We start from the raw sequence: 19503 nt of genomic DNA, 5'->3' as shown, positions 1-19503 counted from the left end.
TGGGAAAACATATTCATCAATGATACCTTGGACAAGAGTTTGATCTCCAAAATATATGAGGAACTCACATGACTGCACACCATGAAGATAAACAATCCAATTTAAAAAAGGGCAAAGGACATGAAGAGACACTTCTTCACAGAGGATATGCAGAGAGCCTATATACATATGAAAGAATGTTCAGCATCACCAGCCATTAGAGAGATGCAAAATAAAACCACAATGAGATACCACTTCACACCAGTCAGAATGGCCATCGTAAAAAAATCAGTAAGTGCTGGCAATGTTGTGGAGAAAAGGGAACCCTAATACACTGTTGGTGGGATGCAGACTGGTGCAGCCACTGTGGAAAACATTTCCTCAAAAAATGAAAAACGGAACTGACTCTTGACCCAGCAATTCAACTGCTGGTATTATGTTCTAAGAATCCTGAAACAGCAATTCGAAAGAACATATGCATCCCAATGTTCATAGTGCTATTTATAATAGCCTAGTGCTGGAAACAGCCTAAGTGCCCATCAGTAAATGAGTTGATCAAAAAACTGTGGTACATTTACACAATGGAATACTATGCAGCAGAAAGCAGGAAGGAACTCCTGCCCTTCTCAATAGCATGGGTGGAACTAGAGAGTATTGTGCTAAGTGAAAAAAGCCAGGTGGTGAAATACAGATATCATATGATCTCATGTGTAAGTGTAACTTGAAAACAGACAAGTGAGCAAAATAGAACCAGAGACATGGAAATAAAGAACTGACAGTAACCAGAGAGGAGGGTGGAGGGGAATAATGGGGGAAAGAAGGGGAAGGGTCAAGTCAAGGAATATGTCTAAAGGACCCATGGACAAAGACAACGAGCTGGGGGGAGAATTGGAAATGGGAGGTAGGGGGTGGGGGGAAGTGGGAGGGGAGGGGAGAGTCATGGGGGGAAAATGGGGACAACTGTAATTGAACAACAATTAAAAAACTTTTTTAAAAGATTGATAGCCAGGATCTAACTATTCTTTAGGCTGGCCATGGTAGGAGTGTTATTTAATAAAAAGGAGAGAAAAGAGCGCTGCAACTCCAGTTTACCTCCTGGTGCCTTCTGGAAGCCCTTCTTTCCTAGTCAGTGTACTGGAGTTTCTCTTTTTCCCTTCCTTTCTCATGATCTCAATCTGTTTTTATTGTTTAGGTTCAAAGGGTGAGGTGGGTTTCCCAGGATTAGCTGGGAGCCCAGGAATTCCTGGATCTAAAGGAGACCAAGGATTCATGGGTCCTCCGGGGCCACAAGGACAGCCGGGATTGCCTGGTGCTCCAGGCCGTCCTGTGGAGGGGCCCAAAGGCGACCGGGGCCCACAGGGACAACCTGGCCTGCCAGGTAAGCTGTCTAACCCGGGTCAGAGCTGGGACTGAAACAGCAGCCACAAATATACACAAGTGTAAAAGAGATTTAAATGCATACATTCTCAATTGAGTTTTTGTTTAAGAAGTTTGCAGCATTTATTACAACTTGAAACTATAAACCATTGGGCTTTTATATTTTGGGCTACACTGGGACAGTGCTTTTTTTGTGTCTTTTCTGTCAGGGAACTTAGTATATATGACAAGTAACTGGGGAGAGGGGAGAAAGTACATTGTTGGAAAGGACTGGAACACAAATGCCACCTGTGGCGTTATTTTAAACCAGGTGACACTCTGCCATGCCTCTCCATCATAGCCAAGGTGACTACTGCAGCACAGCTACCCTTGAGCAACATAGGGCATTGGACACTGAAATGGCAGTGTTTATAACAACATTTTCTGTCCATTGAGAAGATCAGATTCTTCTTTCAGGACCTGCCTTGATTTCTTCAGGGCTCATGAAGCTTGATATGGTGTTGCTGTGCATATTTGGAGACAGTAGAGTGACAATAGATAGGTGCGTTGTATAGATATGGTGGTGGGGACAGTTGGGTGGCAGTGATGACAGCCATGGGCCAATGACTCTCATACATAAAATCACCCTCTAACTTCAAATGTGTGACTTTTGTGTTTCCTGTTAGGGCCTCCGGGACCAATGGGGCCTCCAGGGCTCCCCGGGCTTGATGGATTGAAAGGTGACAAAGGAAGCCCAGGCTGGCCAGGGACTCCTGGTGCTCCAGGACCCAAGGGAGACCTTGGATTCCAAGGCATGCCTGTAAGTTGTCCATTTGTAGGTCTTGTTTTTGAAAAGGATTACAAAATAACATGCATATGTCTGTGTATGCTCGTGTTACACTCCCAAATCCTCAGTTTCTTCTCTCTTGCCAGACATGAGCCATCTTTATTGGCCCCATAGTAGACAACTAGTAAACATTTCGTACAGTCTAGTTGTACAATAAATATTAAGGGAAATGTTATACTACTTGAAAACACAGCTCAATGCATGGGTTTAATAATCTACCTACAAAATTGATTCAAAAAGCAAATCTCAGTAACAGAAATATTCTCCCCAATCCTAGTGGCTGTGTCTCTATATACTTATGTACTTATGTATCAGTAGGTGTGTATGTGTGTATATACATATATATGCCTATACATAGTTGACTCTTGAACAACATAGGTTTGAGTGACTCAGGTCCACTTATATGTGTTTCTTTTTTCAATAAATATACAGTCAGTTTCCTCTGTCCCTTTTGCATCCACAGAGTCAACCAATTACAAATTGAAAACAGTATTTTCAGTCTGTAGTTAGAAATTCACAGATGTGAAGAGTCAACAGTATGCCTTGTTCTACTATGCAATATTATATGAAAAACTTGAACATCCTCAGGTTTTATAGCTGCAGTGGGTCCTGGAACTAATTCCCCATGGATGCTGTAGCTAAGTTTTGGGGGAGTCAAAAGTTGTACATGAATTTTTCACGGTGCTAGGGGTTGGCCCTCTCACTTTTGCATTGTTCAGGGGTCAATTCTGTATTTGTGTGTGTTATTTTTGGTTGTGGCACCTTTAAGGTAAAGCAAAGAAACAGATCTATGTAAGAAATAATACAATATTTTATACATTGAAAAAGGAATTAGAGAAAGGAAAAACTGTACTTAATTGGCTAGAACATGAAATAATATTTTTTAAATACATGAATATTGCTATATTATAAATAAAAAGAATTCTCTTTAAATTTCTACATTTAAAATTGTTTTTCAGGTAAGATATGAAGCTAATTCTAAAGAAACAGTCACTGTGCTTGAGTGTTTAGATGATAGTTTTCCAGAAAGATAGTTTGGTGTTGGTGGATGTACATGTTGCCGTGATAAATGTTTAGGGGGTTCTGTTTCTGTTCATGGCATTGTGATGTGGGGCAGGGACAGCAGAATGAAGACTGGCACCTGGTCTGGGAATTTACCACGTAGATGGACAAGAAGAGGGGACCCAGTGAATGAAGTCGACTCAGTTACCTTATTTAGACACACATAGAGGCTTTGTCGTTCTTTTTACATCATTCAAGAAACTACAAGACATCATTTATCCACAAAGATACTTTGCAGCTTCCCAATGACCTGTTACTTCAGAGTCTAATTATCAATCTCCTGAATCATTCCCAACTGCTATTCTCTTTTTGTGCCCAGGGGATTGGTGGCTCTCCAGGAATTACAGGTGCTAAGGGTGATATGGGACCTCCAGGAGTTCCAGGTTTTCAAGGTAAGACAGTAAAGGTGATGCTGCTGAAAGACACATTTACCTATTATCAGAGCTTCCTAACCACTGGCACTTCAATACTGATATACTGATAGAAGCAGTATAATTATAGAACAAGGTCTTGTTCTCTTTGAATTAAAAATGCTATTTCTGGGTGACAGCCCAGTTTGTATAGTCCTATGAATGGCTGTATAAAGACATTTTGGATTTCCTACAAAGAATCAGTGGATCATTTACATCTCATTTTTTTGCATATCAATAAGAAGTCATGGACTTTGGCCATTCATTAATTTATTAATGTATTAAGCAAAGATGTAAGGGGTGCCTGCAAGCCTTCGGGCACTGTGATTTTTACTGCTGAATCAGATATAAATGAATGAAAGGTGAGTAAAACAACTTCTTAGCCTGCAGGTGTTTTATGGTCTGTTTGGGGACATGTGTGAACCAGATTGGGACAAAAGCAGTATCATGTGCCCCTCCAGTGGTTGTGGCCACTTTATACTTTGTCGCATGTTTAGAAATGTAACTTTTGGTTTCTAGAAAGAAGAGTTTCATAAAAAGTTTTACAGAGTTGACCAAGAATAATGCTCTTTTCTTTCATGAGCCTACATTGGAAAATTTTCACTGTGATTGTGTATGTATATGCACATGCATGTACATGTATGCACACATACATGCGCATACACACATGTGCATGTGTGTATGTGCTTGCTTGCGTGCGTGCACACACACATCCTTGTATGTCTTTGGAGTTCTGAACAAAGACAATATTCTGCTTTCTTCCAGGTCCAAAAGGTCTCCCTGGCCTTCAGGGAATTAAAGGAGACCCAGGGGACCAAGGTTTCCCTGGAACTAAAGGTAAGAGAACGTGCTGTATTGGAAGGTACCTTATGGATCTGAGGAAATATGAAAGCCATTGAACTCACAGAATTGGGGTGTTTGGTTTTACCTATGTGAAAAGACTCAAAGATCATTAGAAAATGGTTAATCAATCAAATTCTTTGGTAGCATGTCAGGATTGGGTAATCTCGTGGATGTTTTTTCTAGTGACTTACCTTGAAAGTCAAGTTTGTTATATCTATGACTGAGGTCAATGGAGTGGAGAAGGAATGACAGACTCAAGATACACAGAATCTCACAGACTGGAAATCAATGACTTGAAGTTGTAATAGGAATAATGTCAATCTTGCACGAATAGGCTAAACAAATTATAGTTGGGCAGCAAGGAGTTCTTCATAGGAAAGGGTTTTCCTTGGCTTCCCACCACTAGGAGTCGGCAGTGTACAGTGGCTCCAAAGACACAGGGTCATAAGCCAGTTGATGAAAGGCAAATACCATATGATCTCACCTGTTAGAGGGATCTAATGAACAAAATAAACTAATGAACAAAATAGAACCATAGGCATGGAAGCATGGAACAGACTGACAGTGGCCAGAGGGCAATGGTGGAAAGAAGGGGGAGGGACTAGTCAAATAACATGCATGAATGACCCACAGAGATGGACAACTGAGTGGGAATTGACTGCGGGAGTCGGGGGTCGGGGGTGGGCTGGGCGGAGGAGGGCAAGGGGAGAAAAATTGGGACAACTGTAATAGAATAACAATGAAAAATGACTGAAAAAATTCTCACACAAAGAAAAGGAGTTAATGGGTGAAGTGATGGATATGTTAATTAACATGAAAGAGGAATCCTTTCATCGTTATACATGTATCACATCATCACGTTATGTACTATAAATATCTTACAATTTTGTCGATTATTCCTTAATAAATCTTAGAGAAAAAGAAAACCTCTCAACTAAGAAGCCAAAATTAGATGGCTTTACTGGAATACTACTAAACATTTAAAGAAGAATTAATAATAAGCCTATAGTGTCAGATGGGTACTAAACTTACTGGGGTGCTCACTTTGTAAGGTTTATATAGGTTTCTAATCACTATGTTGTATACCTGAAACTAATAAAGTATATCAACTGTAATTGAAAAATTAAAATCATTTTTAAAATCTTTATAAAAAAACAACAACCCTGCAGGATAATTTTGGAAGTTGTTAAAGTACAGCATGCATCCCATCGTAGCCTCTGCTGGTCAGACCTTACTTCTAGAGCTGTGTTTAATTTTTAAAACCATCTTTCAAGGGAGAGAATGAGCAACTGGAATGCAGTGGGAAGTAGCATGTTGGGAAAGAAAAGAATTGGAGAAATGTGTGTGGAAGGAGTGAGAATTAGGGATATGTGGCTGAAGAAGGGAGGCTGAGGCAAACCTCAGAATCCTCTGCAAACTCTATATTATTGCATATATTTTAAGACTTGTCATGCAGAAGAAAGATTAAGTTTATTCATCATTAAAAATTAAGACCAGTGGTTAGTTATAATGTACAGTGGGGCATATTTCAGATAAGTATGAGAAAAAAACTTCATAATTGTAAATGTGGGAGCTCTCTGAGTCAAGAGAGATGCCTGGGAGAGAATGAGCTTCCCCCGCGGGCGGTGTTGAAGTGAGGGCTGGCTGGTCGCCAGGGATTCCCAAAATGAGTGGACAGTTTGCACTGATGGCCCAATGTCTGTTCCAGTCTTTAAGGATTTTAGGTAAAATAATAAAGGTGTGCAGATACATCTATGACTTATGAGGATCTGATTACTTGTGTTTTTGGTTATGATTTTCCATCTGAGAAACATTCTATTTGGATTGTGTTTCATATTGGACTCTTCTTCTGAAGCTATTTCTGGCCCCATGTGTTGATGTGAAATTGATCAGTGGGCTCTCTGATTCCTTCAGGTCTCCCCGGTCCCCCTGGACCTCCAGGTCCTTACCATATCATCAAAGGAGAGCCAGGGTTCCCTGGTCCTGAGGGTCCTGCCGGTATGAAAGGAATTCAGGGACCTCCAGGCCCCAAAGGACAGCAAGGTAAGAATATCCGGGCTGTACAGGGAAGGAGTCGGGGATCAGGAGGAAATGGGGTGGGATTTTCTCTTCACCCACATGTCTAGAGTGAAAGTCTCTGGGTGATGGCTACATAAACACCTATTTGAATATGATCTTCTTACCTTTCTTTAATGTATATCAAAGCCAAATAAAGTTTTTGAGTGGACCTATAAAAGCTAGACCAAAATACAGAAATAGCTACAGGAACATACAGCCTAACACATCTACGTTCACTTAGAAAAATATGAGGAAAAAACCACATCATCTTCCCCAGCTAGGACATAAGGGGTGGTGAGAAGCAGCAAACTCAACAGTAAGAACTGGTGCTCTTGGCAATTGGTCCAGAAGTTCTATCCAACTGGCAAAGGCTTGTGCTAATTTCTGTTGTTCCCAGACATCCTAACCTAGAATCTTTCTGCTTATCTGGGCTTAACGCTTCCTATTTCAAGAGCTGTTGGTAAGGAATGGGTGAAAAACAAAGAATGAAAACATTTAGAATTAGAAGGTAGAATACAGGAACATTTAAGTTTAAACTACCTAAAATTACTGTACACATGAAAAGAAAAAGTTATTCATTGTCAATATATCTGTTGCCTGAAAATTAGATGCTGGAATATGGCCAAGGGGGACACGTGTGAGAAAATGAAAAAGTATCAAGTATCTCCGCCCTCACCACACATAGCCTGTCTTTTCCAAAACAATTGGCAAACAATAACAACGATAACATCAGGAAACTAGGGAGAACTCGGAATGCAATGGTGGAATGCACACCCCTTCTAATGTCAATTTGGCAGTTGTCTCAGAGGATGTGTACAGGGGTTTGTGGGAAGCAATCAAGCTTTTCTGGGAAAACTTTCACCTAGTCAAAAGACCTTATGCGTACTTTCCAGAAGGTGAAAGAGAACATTTCAAAAGGGAAGAAATAGATACAGTCTGCTGCTCTCTAGGACCAGATCACAAATTCGTTTTCTCTCCCTTTAGGTGTGACAGGGTCAGTGGGCTTACCTGGTCCACCAGGTATTCCTGGGTTCGATGGTGCCCCTGGCCAGAAAGGAGAGCCGGGACCCTTTGGACCTCCTGGTAGGTTTGCTGCAGCTTCACAACCTTAATACCCTCTACCTTTGTCTTTTGGTTAGAAGCACTAGGCCCAGGCATGTGGAAACCTGCAAAATAGTCTTGAAAAATACTTGAAAGATTTTCAAAGAAGTCTGCTTCTTAGAAGAAATTGGATCCTATAGAAGAGCTAAACAGTTGTCATCACTTTTTCTGTGTAGGGAGACAGACATTGATCAAAGTGTAGTGTTTTCCAGATGTTGTTGAAAGAAGGCCAATAGTGATGGCCCTGTCTGGTTTCCTATGAGGGAAGCAAGCTACAGCTATAGCAATTCTGTTTCAGCAATGGACAGGGGAAAGTAGGTGATAATGCCAGCGTTGGCCAAAAGGCTACTGTCCGCCATGGGATAAAGTTGATTCACTTCCCTAGGAAGCAGGAACTCCAATATCCCATAATGACCAAGATGCCAAAGGCTCAGGGCATTGAGTAACTGAAAAGGCAGAGGGTGTGTGAACAGTTTCATAGGCAGCATAGTTACCCCAGGGGACTAAAGGATCCGCTGCATGGGAGCTTTCTTACTGCCCTGTTTCCATGCACAGGCTTTGGGCTGATATAGAAGGGAAGCCACTTTAAAAGGAGATTGTTTTAATAATTCTTTCTTAGAGGAGCCCCAAAATGCTATCCGCATTACATGTATGCAATCATGTCATTTATTCCGTTTATTCATATATTCCTTTTCTCATATTTCATTTGTTCATTAGACAAATTTTTTGAGCATCTGCTTTGCATATAAAGCATCTCCGGTGGTGTGTAAAAAGGGAAAGCTAATCCAGCAAGAAGAACGTGGATTATTGTATTTAACTGGTCTTGCTTGAAGCCATTCAGAGGAACTTGCCTGTGACTGGGGAAACTAACATCCCTTCTATCTTCCAGGTCCTAGAGGGTTTCCAGGACCACCAGGCCCTGATGGTTTGCCAGGATCGATGGGTCCCCCAGGCACTCCATCTGTTGATCACGGCTTCCTTGTGACCAGGCACAGTCAAACAATAGATGATCCACAGTGTCCTCCTGGGACCAAAATTCTTTACCATGGGTACTCTTTGCTCTATGTGCAAGGCAATGAACGGGCCCACGGACAGGACTTAGGTGAGACATTTACAAGTGCATGTATTCATTGTTACAAATGCACAAATTCTATGTTAGATCTGTCCAGTGCGTGAATGGAGTAGTGCTGTTTTCAGCTCTGGTCTGGTATTTCAGAATGCCCCGAAGACCTAGTTAATGAAAAGAAGACTTAGCCCTGTTTTACTACATCCTTGCCGAATGAGCCATCAATTTAGCAGCCATTGTGTTACTAATGGGAAGCCAAGAAACTATAAAGGCTGAACCTTTGAAAAGTTTTAAGTTGATAAAGCTTTTGATCTCTTCCTCACATTATCAAGTAGGATCAAGATTTCTGAAAAGTTTGCGTTGATATTTTTAAAATAGAGCAGCTTTACTGTGGCTCTTTAAAAAAAACAAAAGTCTCACGTTATTCTGTCCAAATGCTTTTTCTGCATGTTCTTAGCTGTGTCCCTCTGTTGCCAGGAGAGACCTGGTTCTTCTTACTGATGCATGTAAAGAATTACATATCAGCAAATCTATTAACGTGCAATTGGAGTTTATTAGTTATCCATTCCCATGGAAGAGAACGGGCCCAGCTGAGATGTGCGGGGAGGTGAAGGGCAGAGGTTCTGGGAAAAGCAGGGGGTGAGAGTGAGGGCGGCTGAAGGCCGGGGTGGCAGGCGCCTGGGTGGCCAGAGCGCTGAGGGCGCCCAGAGCGCCCAGAGCCCGAGTCCTGTGTTCTGAGGACTTACATAGTTGGTGGGATGGAAGTAAAAATGTTACATATTGATTAACGTAAGTGTGGTGCCAACTTTCCTGGGGGGGCGTGACTACCCAAACCGAGGTATGCGTGGGGGTCTGTTAGCCTGAATCCTTGTCTTGCTCCAGACTCCATTTGTTCATCTTGTTGTAAAAACAGGTAAGTGACAGGAGGCTGTTAATTAAGGTTGGGGCAGTTACCCAGAGTTATGAGCTGCTGCTTTGGGCACTGTGGACTGTCTCCCTCATTCCAGGCCTTGGGATGGAAGCACAGTTTCAGGCTTCCCTTCCCAGACAGTGGAAACACCACATAGAATTTCAAGGACTTCCCTCCTTCCTTGCTAACATAGTGTTTCTGGTGATGTTGGAACACCTAGCAATATTACTGGACCAGGCTCTGGATTGCTGAGTTAGGGGGTGAGACATGTCTCCCTCCTCCTCCCTGCCTTGGTTTACTATTCATTCTATATAAGTGATAAAAGGTGTTTCCTGGCATCCAGGATGCTAGACGCTGGCCAGTAACAGCAATGAAGTCTCAGAGTTCTTCCTGTGCCGTCTCCTGCTTCACTTTCTGTTGGTTTACATCAGCAAAAAGCTCATGTCTTTTGTCATTTTCTTAGTCTCATTCAGCTATCCATCCTTCACCAGATATGAAGATTATGTTTTAGCATTAGACATCATTAACTTTTACTGATTTTGCAAATGACAAGTGGTTATATAAAGAGCCTCTCCACATTTTTGGCAAAACTATTGATAAAGACACTGTCCACTGTGTTCCTATCCATTATACAAGGAACCCCATGTTTAATACCTTCTAGAATTCAATCAAAATGTCCTACGTAATTCTTTCAGTTTCTCTTTTGCCTTGATTACCTTAAATTTAATTTAATGCTCATTTGCAATCATGCTTGTCTGTTTAGTATATTTACATCCTTCTATTTGTAATTAAAAATATTTATTCCCATTTTAATGATTAGGTTGAATGTATGTCTTTCATTATTAGCTAGCTTAAGTCCATTTTACACAGAGGCAGACAGTGAGTTAGAAAGCAAATACTTCACTTTGTCCTCTCTCCCTGCGCCTCCAGGCACGGCTGGAAGCTGCCTGCGCAAGTTCAGTACGATGCCCTTCCTGTTCTGCAATATCAACAACGTCTGCAACTTCGCCTCCCGAAATGATTATTCCTACTGGTTGTCCACTCCGGAGCCCATGCCAATGTCTATGGCACCCATCTCTGGGGAAAATATTAGACCGTTTATTAGCAGGTGAGTGGAGCATTTGCAGGAGTAGATGTATAATTGAAGAAGAAAAACTCCTTGTAATCTAGACAGAGCTTTCTTTCATCCCCCTGCAAAAAAACATTCAATCCATTGGCATTCAGTTTATTCATTATGATATTTGAGTTTTGTAGTAGAAATCAGCCATAAAAATTATTTTATATAAAAGTCAGTTGTCCTCTTTAAAAATTATAGCACAAAACCTTTGTGAGACAATGCCCAGCTTTGAAACAGAGTCCATCTCTTAAGCGACTCACTGCGGTGGTTGTCTTTCCTCCTATGGGCAGAGCAGTATCACTGGAGTGCTCAGCAAGCATCAGAAGAGTGTTTTCAACTTTGTTCCCCTTAAATAATCCTCCTAAGGAGTCTTTGAAGACTTTTTTTTTTTCTGAATTTCCCCCACTACCATGAAATTTTTAAAAAGTATTTGATTATTTTAATTGTAGTAAAACACACGTAAAAAGAAATTTATCATAACTATTTTTAAGTGGACAGTTCAGTGGCACTTAATGCAGGAACTCAAATATGGGTGTTAGGCGGTCCCCAAGAGATGGTAATACCACAGACATACTGTATATCTATGCTTTTTACATAAAAAGATTATAGGTTTATTGTATATGTCAAAGTGTATATGTTATTCAAATTTTTTTCTCATATTCTCCATCTCCACCAACTTTTACTGTCTTGGGTGATATTGAACCCACTGTAAATTTGCGCATTTGACTGAGCAACTTCCCAAATTAAGTGCTTTCCTCACTAGTTAATACCTGGAGAATGTTTTCCGTGCCCAAGAGTCTGCCTGGGAGGAAATAAAATCGGAAATGGAAATTATTATGACTGAAAAATACATGATTGTCTTATCATTGCCTCTTATTTTGAATTAAAAGTTGATTCCTTAGCTTTACTCAGAAATAATAGAAAAGTGGCAAATGAATACATTTATTTGACTAATAGGTTATTCTATAATTATACTTTTATACACTAAGATAATGAAGGATGAAAAGAACAAGACAGGACAAGTTTGCTGTAGGAGAGTGAGAGTGAGAAAGAACTTGTGCTTTCCCATAGTCCCTTTAAAGCAATAAGCAGCTGCTAAACATGAAGAAAGATGTAGCATGTTGCCTAAGGAGTGTCCTGCAGTCAGAGGGGAAGGGAACAGGAAGTGAGTGCTTGGAGCCGGCCCCAGGGGTCCCCGTGTGGGTCCAGCAGTGGGTGGCCCTCAGCCACTGATCACTGCCCGGTTGGGGGCAGGCTGCCCCGTGATGGTGCCTGTGGCTCCCGCATGCACGGGAAGGCCGGGCCTGGCCGACCATGGTCTTATTAAGAGAGCTGTGCCAGTTAGGACCCTGGAACAGAAAGCCTGAGAAAGAGGAAAATCATAGGTTTTTGATTGCCTTGCATTAAAATATCTCCAGACAACTTTCTTTGATTTTTTTTTCCAGCTATAAGAAAACTTATTTTATGAGTCTTCAATGGGAAAAATCATGCATTACCCTTCCAGAGTGGCACTTTTCGAAATACAGACTCCTTTACAAATGTCAGGGAGGGCTTGTTGACTGCTGTGTTTTGAGTCCTTTCTTGCTCAGAACCATGCTGAATGTGTGAGAAGGAAAACTAACCACGTTTGTGTTTTTGTTTAGCTTCCCTTGGACAACAGGTAGAAAATAATTTTTCATTTTTGTTTTTTATTTACCTTCTTGATAAAATTGACATTTGACCTTGATTTGGTGGAGAAAACAAGGGCTATAGCGTACTTTTGGAAAATTCTAAGAACAGGTCTTTAGAAGCCTTGTGTCTTATATTTGTGGTTTTTAAAAAAAAAATTATTTGAGTTTTTATTGGAATGATTAATTTGATTACTGAAATTAAAAACCCATTAATTTCAGTAAGAACCGCTGGTTCTGCAAGCGTAAGTTGTTTAAATGTCCCAGTACTGTACACTTCAGGCTTTTTATGTCTTTCTGTTAACTAACTCATAGAAACTCAGTGTGAAGGGACCTTACAAGTCACACGCATCCTTTAAGCCTGCTACTCCTTAAACCATATATTTCTCACATTTTCTTTTGGTAACAGTGTTGCCCATTTCTCCTGGCCTCTTCAGAAGCAGGTTTCCCTGGTTACTTACCTCGGGGTTTCAATGACTTCTCAGGAATTACATATTTCTTCTGAGGGCTTCTAAGTACTTTCTGGCTTTCAAAGAGCAAGAATCATCATAAAACTACTAATGTTTAATGTTGTAGTAGAAAGAACTGAGTTCTGGTTCTGGCTTTGACACTGTGACCTCAGTTTCTCCATGAATTTTATGGGGAATTGGACTATGACTTTTAAGGGACCGTAAAATTAACGCTGTGGTTCGGTTTCCTAATCAGCCATCTGAGGGGGTCAGGCCCACCTTCTCTGCAGCCACTTGTGTCCCCCTCTCCCAGAGACAGCCTTTCCTTCACGCTCTATTTCTGGTGTCTGCGTCTGGCAGGCAGATGGTGGATGAGGCCAATTTCAGTAACTGTCGTTTAACCGAGCCTTTTAATTCATCTGCATCTGTGTGGAAAAAAAAATAGAAAATTGCACACACTACACACACACCCAAGTCCATGGAAAATCGAATGACTAATTTAGGCCTTCTTGCCATTCCTCATCCATTTTCATGCAAATGTTCCAGCATAACTAGGTATAATTATTAACACCATTTATAGTCATTTATCAGCGTTGTTAAAATTCTGTTCATTTTGTGACTTGAATATAATTATTTTCCTGCTGGTGTTTAATTTTTTTTTTTTCTGTGAAACATTATCTCACCATCAAAGGGTTCCCTTAGTTGAGAGGTGTCTGAGTCAGAACACTGCGGGTTGTTTTAAATTATTCCTGGGCGGCTGCATGTGAGGGAGCCTGGCTTGGGAAGTGTCTGTTGTGGGGAGGGTTCTTTGGGACTAACTCCAGCCTCAGTGGTCCCGAGGACAGCCTTGGCCCAGGGCAGGGGTTTGCCATTGGTCTGTTGGCTCCCGGTCTGGAACAAGTCTCCTGAAGGAGGCTCATGTGGACATCCAGCCTCAGGTACATTATTTGTCTTGGCTATTCTAAGTCACTAGCTGTATTTCTTATATCTTAGATGATTCCTAGCTCAAAACAAATTGCTGCGTTCTGGAAGGGGTAGCACTTGGATTTTACCAAGCCCTAACTGTGTTTGTTGAAATACGTGCCCACTTTTGGAAAATTGGAAAACACAAAAGAGAAAACAAAGTTACCTATAGCCCCAGCCCCTCGGGGAGAAAGCCACTGTTACAACTTGGGCTCCCATTTTCTCCCTTCAGCAGAGCATATAATTAAATCACATGTGTTGGATATATTTTTGAATTTAATATTTTAATATGGAGACAGGCTTATAAAACCAACAGGAAGGCTCTGAGCCTTGGAGTCCAAGAAGTGGACACATTATCCATTTGATAAACATGTAATTGAATCAGAAAAATCAAGGGAAGAGATTGACTGCAAATAATGGGAAAAGGAATGCATAAGTAAAGTCTTCATCCTGAGCCATCCCGTGAACTGTGCTGAATATCTTGGCTCTGGTACCTTCCAGGTGTGCGGTGTGTGAGGCGCCAGCCATGGTGATGGCCGTACACAGCCAGACGATTCAGATCCCCCCGTGCCCCAACGGGTGGTCCTCGCTCTGGATTGGCTATTCCTTTGTGATGGTAAGCACTTTGGGCAACTCCATATTTCCCTAGAGGAGCCACCCTTTTTCACCCCTGCCTCCTCTCTCCAATGTTGATTACCACCTTCTCAGTTCCGTGGATCATGCTGCTTAGTCCTGTCTTCCATCCAATCCCCAGGAGCCTGGCTTGCTCCGCTGGGCACACAGTGGTTCTAGCGCCCAGACAGAGTCCTCCTGTTGCCTTGGGAGTGGCTTCTCTGGGACTAAGTAGCTGGGAGGACATGACGACATTTCCTAGGGTCAGGTAGAAGAGGAGAAGGATGTGCGTGTGGGAGGTACACATTGACACAATCACATGTACGCCTGAAAGCAGAAGCTTGAGTCAGGAATAGAGCAGCGGAACGTTGGCTAATAGCACACTGCCTCTTCCACTCATGTGCATATCCACACCCTTCATATGGCCTGAGACTGCCTGCCCATCACCCAGCTGCCCTGGATGTTCCCTGCCCCCGAAAAGCCAATTAAAACAGGAAATATGGTACCTGTTTGAGGTCCCATTGTAGTTTCTTATTTTATTTTATTGCCTCAATTTAAAGTATCGATTGAGCATATGAGAGCTCTGAACTTGTAAGATCAGGTTATACTAGAATAACTCCCAGTAAGTGATTCTGTGCAAATACTTTCCACATCGCCATTATAAGCCATTAGACCAAATTGCAATTTAACAGTTACAATAGTAGTTATTCCTTTTCTTGTTCTCTTGTAAAATTTCCTCTTTTAAAAATAGTAGATGATTTTTCTTTACCTTATAAAAGGATATATAGCATCTAATGAGCAAATACAAGATTTTGATTATCCTGTATAATTTCATTTAGAAAATCTGATTTCACATCCGTTGATTATAGCATCATTTGCACATTTTGGCTGTTGTCTCATGTTCCAAGTTGGAAGAGGTTTCAGTGTTTCCAAAATAAGACATAGCAAGAACAGCATTTTGTTAAATTCTAATGAAGCTGGACTGGTCACCTCCTATTTTGGGAGGAATGGTTGACTGATTTCTGGCGCCGCACGGAGTGCTGCCCTGCCGGGTGGGTGGAGCAAGGACTGGCTTGCAGGCTATGAGTGGTGTGCACAGGAGTGTGTTCCGTGGTGGCTGCCTGAGGCAGAGGGCTGGCTTTCTGGAAGGAGCACTCTGGCTCCTCCCTGGGAACAGTGCTGCCCTCTCCTGTCTGTGGGTGAGAATTGCTGACACATGGTCCCTTTGTTCTGCAGCACACCAGCGCTGGGGCTGAAGGTTCTGGCCAAGCTCTTGCATCCCCGGGGTCCTGTCTGGAAGAGTTTAGAAGTGCGCCATTCATCGAGTGCCACGGCCGTGGGACTTGTAATTACTATGCAAATGCTTACAGCTTTTGGCTTGCCACTATAGAGAGAAGTGAGATGTTCAAGTAAGTCGGAATGACCCTCTCTCATAGGACCCTCACCTGCTTTGTGGCCCTTATTTTTTTAATCATCCATGATCTGTGTACCTTCCAATGCAGTCTTAAAGATGGTTATAAAGTAATAATTAGGAATGCTTCTTCCACATGTAGTGAATATTTGATTCTGTTCTACATGGACAGATAAACCAAGACAATTTTCACAGGCAGAACTTAGGCGGCAGGCTTAATTCTTTCATTGACTGAAAAACCGTGAAAAGAACAAAGGTCATTTTTCTAGGTGAATCCACTAAAATGTAATTCAAGCAATTAAAATCTTCAAAGAGCATTTAAAAATATCATATCTTTAACATTCAGTGAGAGGAAAGTGAGCAGCATTCATTTTCATTGCCTTTAGGAGGCTGAATTTAATGTGAGTTCTGAGAGACTTAACAACTTTGTTTTTTAGACACGTGCAAATAAATATCCGTACAAATGCATCTGAGATTAAAAGGGAAGACCTTTTCCATTTCCAAAATTTCACCTTTCAAATGACTGTCCCAAGAGGCTGCAGACCTTGCTGAAGTCATTTGGAACCCGGCCTGGTCCCTGATGGACAGAACCGCATGGGCGCAAGCCCCTGCGGCGGCAGATGCAGGAGGCTCATGGGGGCTGAACACTTCCTTACTGTTCATTCCCCAAACAAATGCTTCTCACCCCTTGGGATAAGCTTTTCTGACTTTACCTTTTTGGAGAGAATTTTATGGAACTTTGCTATGACCCCATCTCTTTGTAGCTTAAATCATAAAAGGTGAAGCAATGAGAATTTGCCGCTCAATTCTCTAAAGCATCAAAACATTACCAGGTGCCTAACTAGTACTTGCATGAGACTTCAGGCAGCTGGAAACTTGATGTCAACTTTACAGATAGAATTTAACCATTAGCTACTGAAATGCCACTTAATGTATGTATCAGACCCTGGAGCTTTGTGTTATAGGGTAAATAGGTAAAAAATGGGTATATTTTTGAACCAGTAGCCTGGTAAAATGAACTAAAATGCTTTCTTAACAAAATTAGGTAATATCCCGTTAACTTCAATAATTAATTTGGGGACACTATGATTTTCACCAAAAGCTGGTAAAATAAGCAGCCTTAATTTTAGGGCAGAATACTCCTTTACATGACTCCTTTGATTTTAATAGAATTTGATTATCTGTCAGTTTTAGTTCAGTCTTTACCTTTCCAGTAGCCCAAATAAGGTAACTGTAGGATCAAGGAAATATTTGGAGCATTAGATATCTTCCCTTCTTTGGCCTTCAGTTGGACCCCCTGCATGTAAATGCTTCAATGGTTGTAAAAGTCTTTCGAGGTCTAGTTAATTTTTCCAGATTTGTTGCTCATTACATCATTTCGTAAATATTAGTACATGTTAAGTATTGCAGAGAAGAGCAATGTCCTGTTCCCCTGGAGGAGTTTATAATCGGGTTGAGAAGACAATGTTTAACTGTAGTTCAAGAGGCAGGGAGGTGTGATGGGGAGTGGTTGAGACTTGGAGCCCAGCAGACGTGGGGTAGCTTTAGCCGTGCCCTCAGTCTGTGTGTGCTCGGGAACGGCACTAACCTCAGGTCCAGGGGCGGGGAATGCAGGGGAGAACTTGCCTCACTCCATGCATTGTGAAGGCCATGTGATACCCCCAGCACGGTGCCCTCTTAGAGTCAGGCTGACTCATAGTGGCTCTTTGCCATGGGGCTGGAGCCCGTCCCCGACTGGTCCCTTAGAGATCTCCGAGTAGGTGGTGGGAGGTCTGAGGAAGTTGCTTGCCTGTTTGACAAGCAATGAAGTGATGGCTGGTTGTTTTCTTTGCTGCATTTCAGGAAGCCCACGCCGTCCACCTTGAAGGCTGGGGAGCTGAGCACGCATGTCAGTCGCTGTCAAGTCTGTATGAGAAGAACATAATGAAGCTCAGCTCTCAGCTAACGTCACAACATGGTGCTACTCCCTCCTCTTCCCCTTCCTCTTTTTTTTTTAACAGCAACGAACCCTAGAAATATATCCTGTGTACCTCACTTCCAGTATGAAAACTGTAAAGTGCCTTATAGGAATCTGCGTTAACTAACACACCCTGCTTCATTGGCCTCTACTTGCTGAAGGAGAAACAGAGACATCGATAAGCTGTCAGTAGTGACATACAAAATGGCACTTTTGACGAAATAAAAATATAAGTCTGTTCTACAATGCAGTGCACTGATGTGTAAAATGAGAACTCCATCAGAAAACCAAAGGGTGCTAGGAGGTGTGCGGGGCCTTCCATACTGTTTGAACGCCCGTTTTCATTCTTGTATGATAACAGATTCATTTTTCCACCCCTAGGTGAAATGTTTGTTTATGTCACTGTCTAGCTGTTTTCAAAATTCAGGTCCCTTGCTCTGTACAAATAATAGTCATGTGAAACAGTGTTTTGAACCTCCAAATGGAATTACAGGCTCAGTGGCCATCTCTTCCAATCCCCAAATATAAATTTAGGTCTTTCTGCTATGTGTGGTACTATGCAGCTGCTTGTGCAGAAATAACAAATATCCTGTGGAATACAAATGGTCCAAAACAGGCAGAAATTAAATATATATATATATTTTAGTAATTTATATAGATGTCAGCAGTTAGGCAGGTCAAGGTTTTAGTTTCAGTTTCACTGTTAAAATAAAGCTTATAGTTTCTTCCTTTAAAAGACTGTGTTCTCCTTTAACATGGAATTTTAAACACCAAGGTATTGAATGTGAAACACCAATTTTGATTGTTCACTTCCAAACCAAAAATTGTGTATTGCCAAAACCAAACCCAGGTTCATGAATATGGTGTCTATTATACTGAAACATGTACTTTGAGCTTATTGTTTTTATTCTGTTTTAAATATATTCAGGGTTTTAAACACTAATCACAAACTGAATGACTTGACTTCAGAAGCAACAACCTTAAAAGGCCTTCATTTTATAAGTATTCCTCATTCTGCAGCCTGATGTGAAAAACAGCTCTGTTGAATCAAAATATCAGTATTTTTACATGTAAGCACATTCAGGTGGCTTTCTTGGTTTTTCACGAGCTGTGTTCAGACTTCATCAGGGGAACGGATGGATTGCAGGAGAGCAGAATCGGACCACTATGCCTGAAATGACATTTCACTGAAAGTCTCCAAAACGTTTTTAAGACTACTAAGGCCTTTTATGTAATTTCTTTAAATGTGTATTTCATAAAAATTCAAATTTGTAATAAAACTATTTGTATAAAAATTAAGCTTTTATTAATTTGTTGCTAGTTGCCACAGAAACAGTAAATGAAAAGTTACTGCATGAACCACTAATAAATTTGTAAGCATTGCGTGTGTAGATCATATTTAGTTTGCAGTTCTTCCAGACAAGAGTCACAGACTGAGCATAATTTACTGAAATTATTACAGAGAAAAAAAGAATGATCTTCCCCTCTCACCCTCTCGTCTTCCTTCCCTCCGTTTGCCCCTCCCTCTCATCTATCCATCCAGACAGCCAATATCCATCCATCCATCTCTCCATTCATTGCATGAATACTGAGGATTTGCCACTTTTCAAGAACTGGATAGTTGCAAGATAAACAGAGATTAATAACACACACATTCATCCATTAAAAACAAATCCATTAGGGGTTAGAACTGAG

The 19503-nt window shown here is 41.4% G+C and overlaps 1 protein-coding gene across 1 annotated transcript in view; it reads left to right on the top strand.

The window, feature by feature from the left end:
• The window catches only part of COL4A1 (collagen type IV alpha 1 chain), a 148813-nt gene extending 129710 nt beyond the window's left edge, over positions 1 to 19103 (top strand). The window contains exons 42-52 of the mRNA XM_054574394.1: positions 1172 to 1357; positions 2022 to 2155; positions 3564 to 3636; positions 4420 to 4491; positions 6412 to 6540; positions 7540 to 7638; positions 8546 to 8758; positions 10563 to 10740; positions 14330 to 14444; positions 15677 to 15849; positions 17694 to 19103. Of these exons, the coding sequence (XP_054430369.1) occupies positions 1172 to 1357; positions 2022 to 2155; positions 3564 to 3636; positions 4420 to 4491; positions 6412 to 6540; positions 7540 to 7638; positions 8546 to 8758; positions 10563 to 10740; positions 14330 to 14444; positions 15677 to 15849; positions 17694 to 17775 (1454 nt within the window). The 3' untranslated portion in view covers positions 17776 to 19103. The remainder of the gene's footprint in view (positions 1 to 1171; positions 1358 to 2021; positions 2156 to 3563; positions 3637 to 4419; positions 4492 to 6411; positions 6541 to 7539; positions 7639 to 8545; positions 8759 to 10562; positions 10741 to 14329; positions 14445 to 15676; positions 15850 to 17693) is intronic.
• The last annotated feature ends 400 nt before the right edge of the window (positions 19104 to 19503 follow it).

This window comes from Pteronotus mesoamericanus, unplaced genomic scaffold (assembly GCF_021234165.1).
Source record: "Pteronotus mesoamericanus isolate MK-2021 breed Mesoamerican mustached bat unplaced genomic scaffold, CSHL_Meso_final contig_26, whole genome shotgun sequence".
Classification (NCBI taxonomy): Eukaryota; Metazoa; Chordata; class Mammalia; order Chiroptera; family Mormoopidae; genus Pteronotus; species Pteronotus mesoamericanus.
Note: the sequence above shows the minus strand (reverse complement) of the source record. Positions and strands in the feature narration are given on the sequence as shown.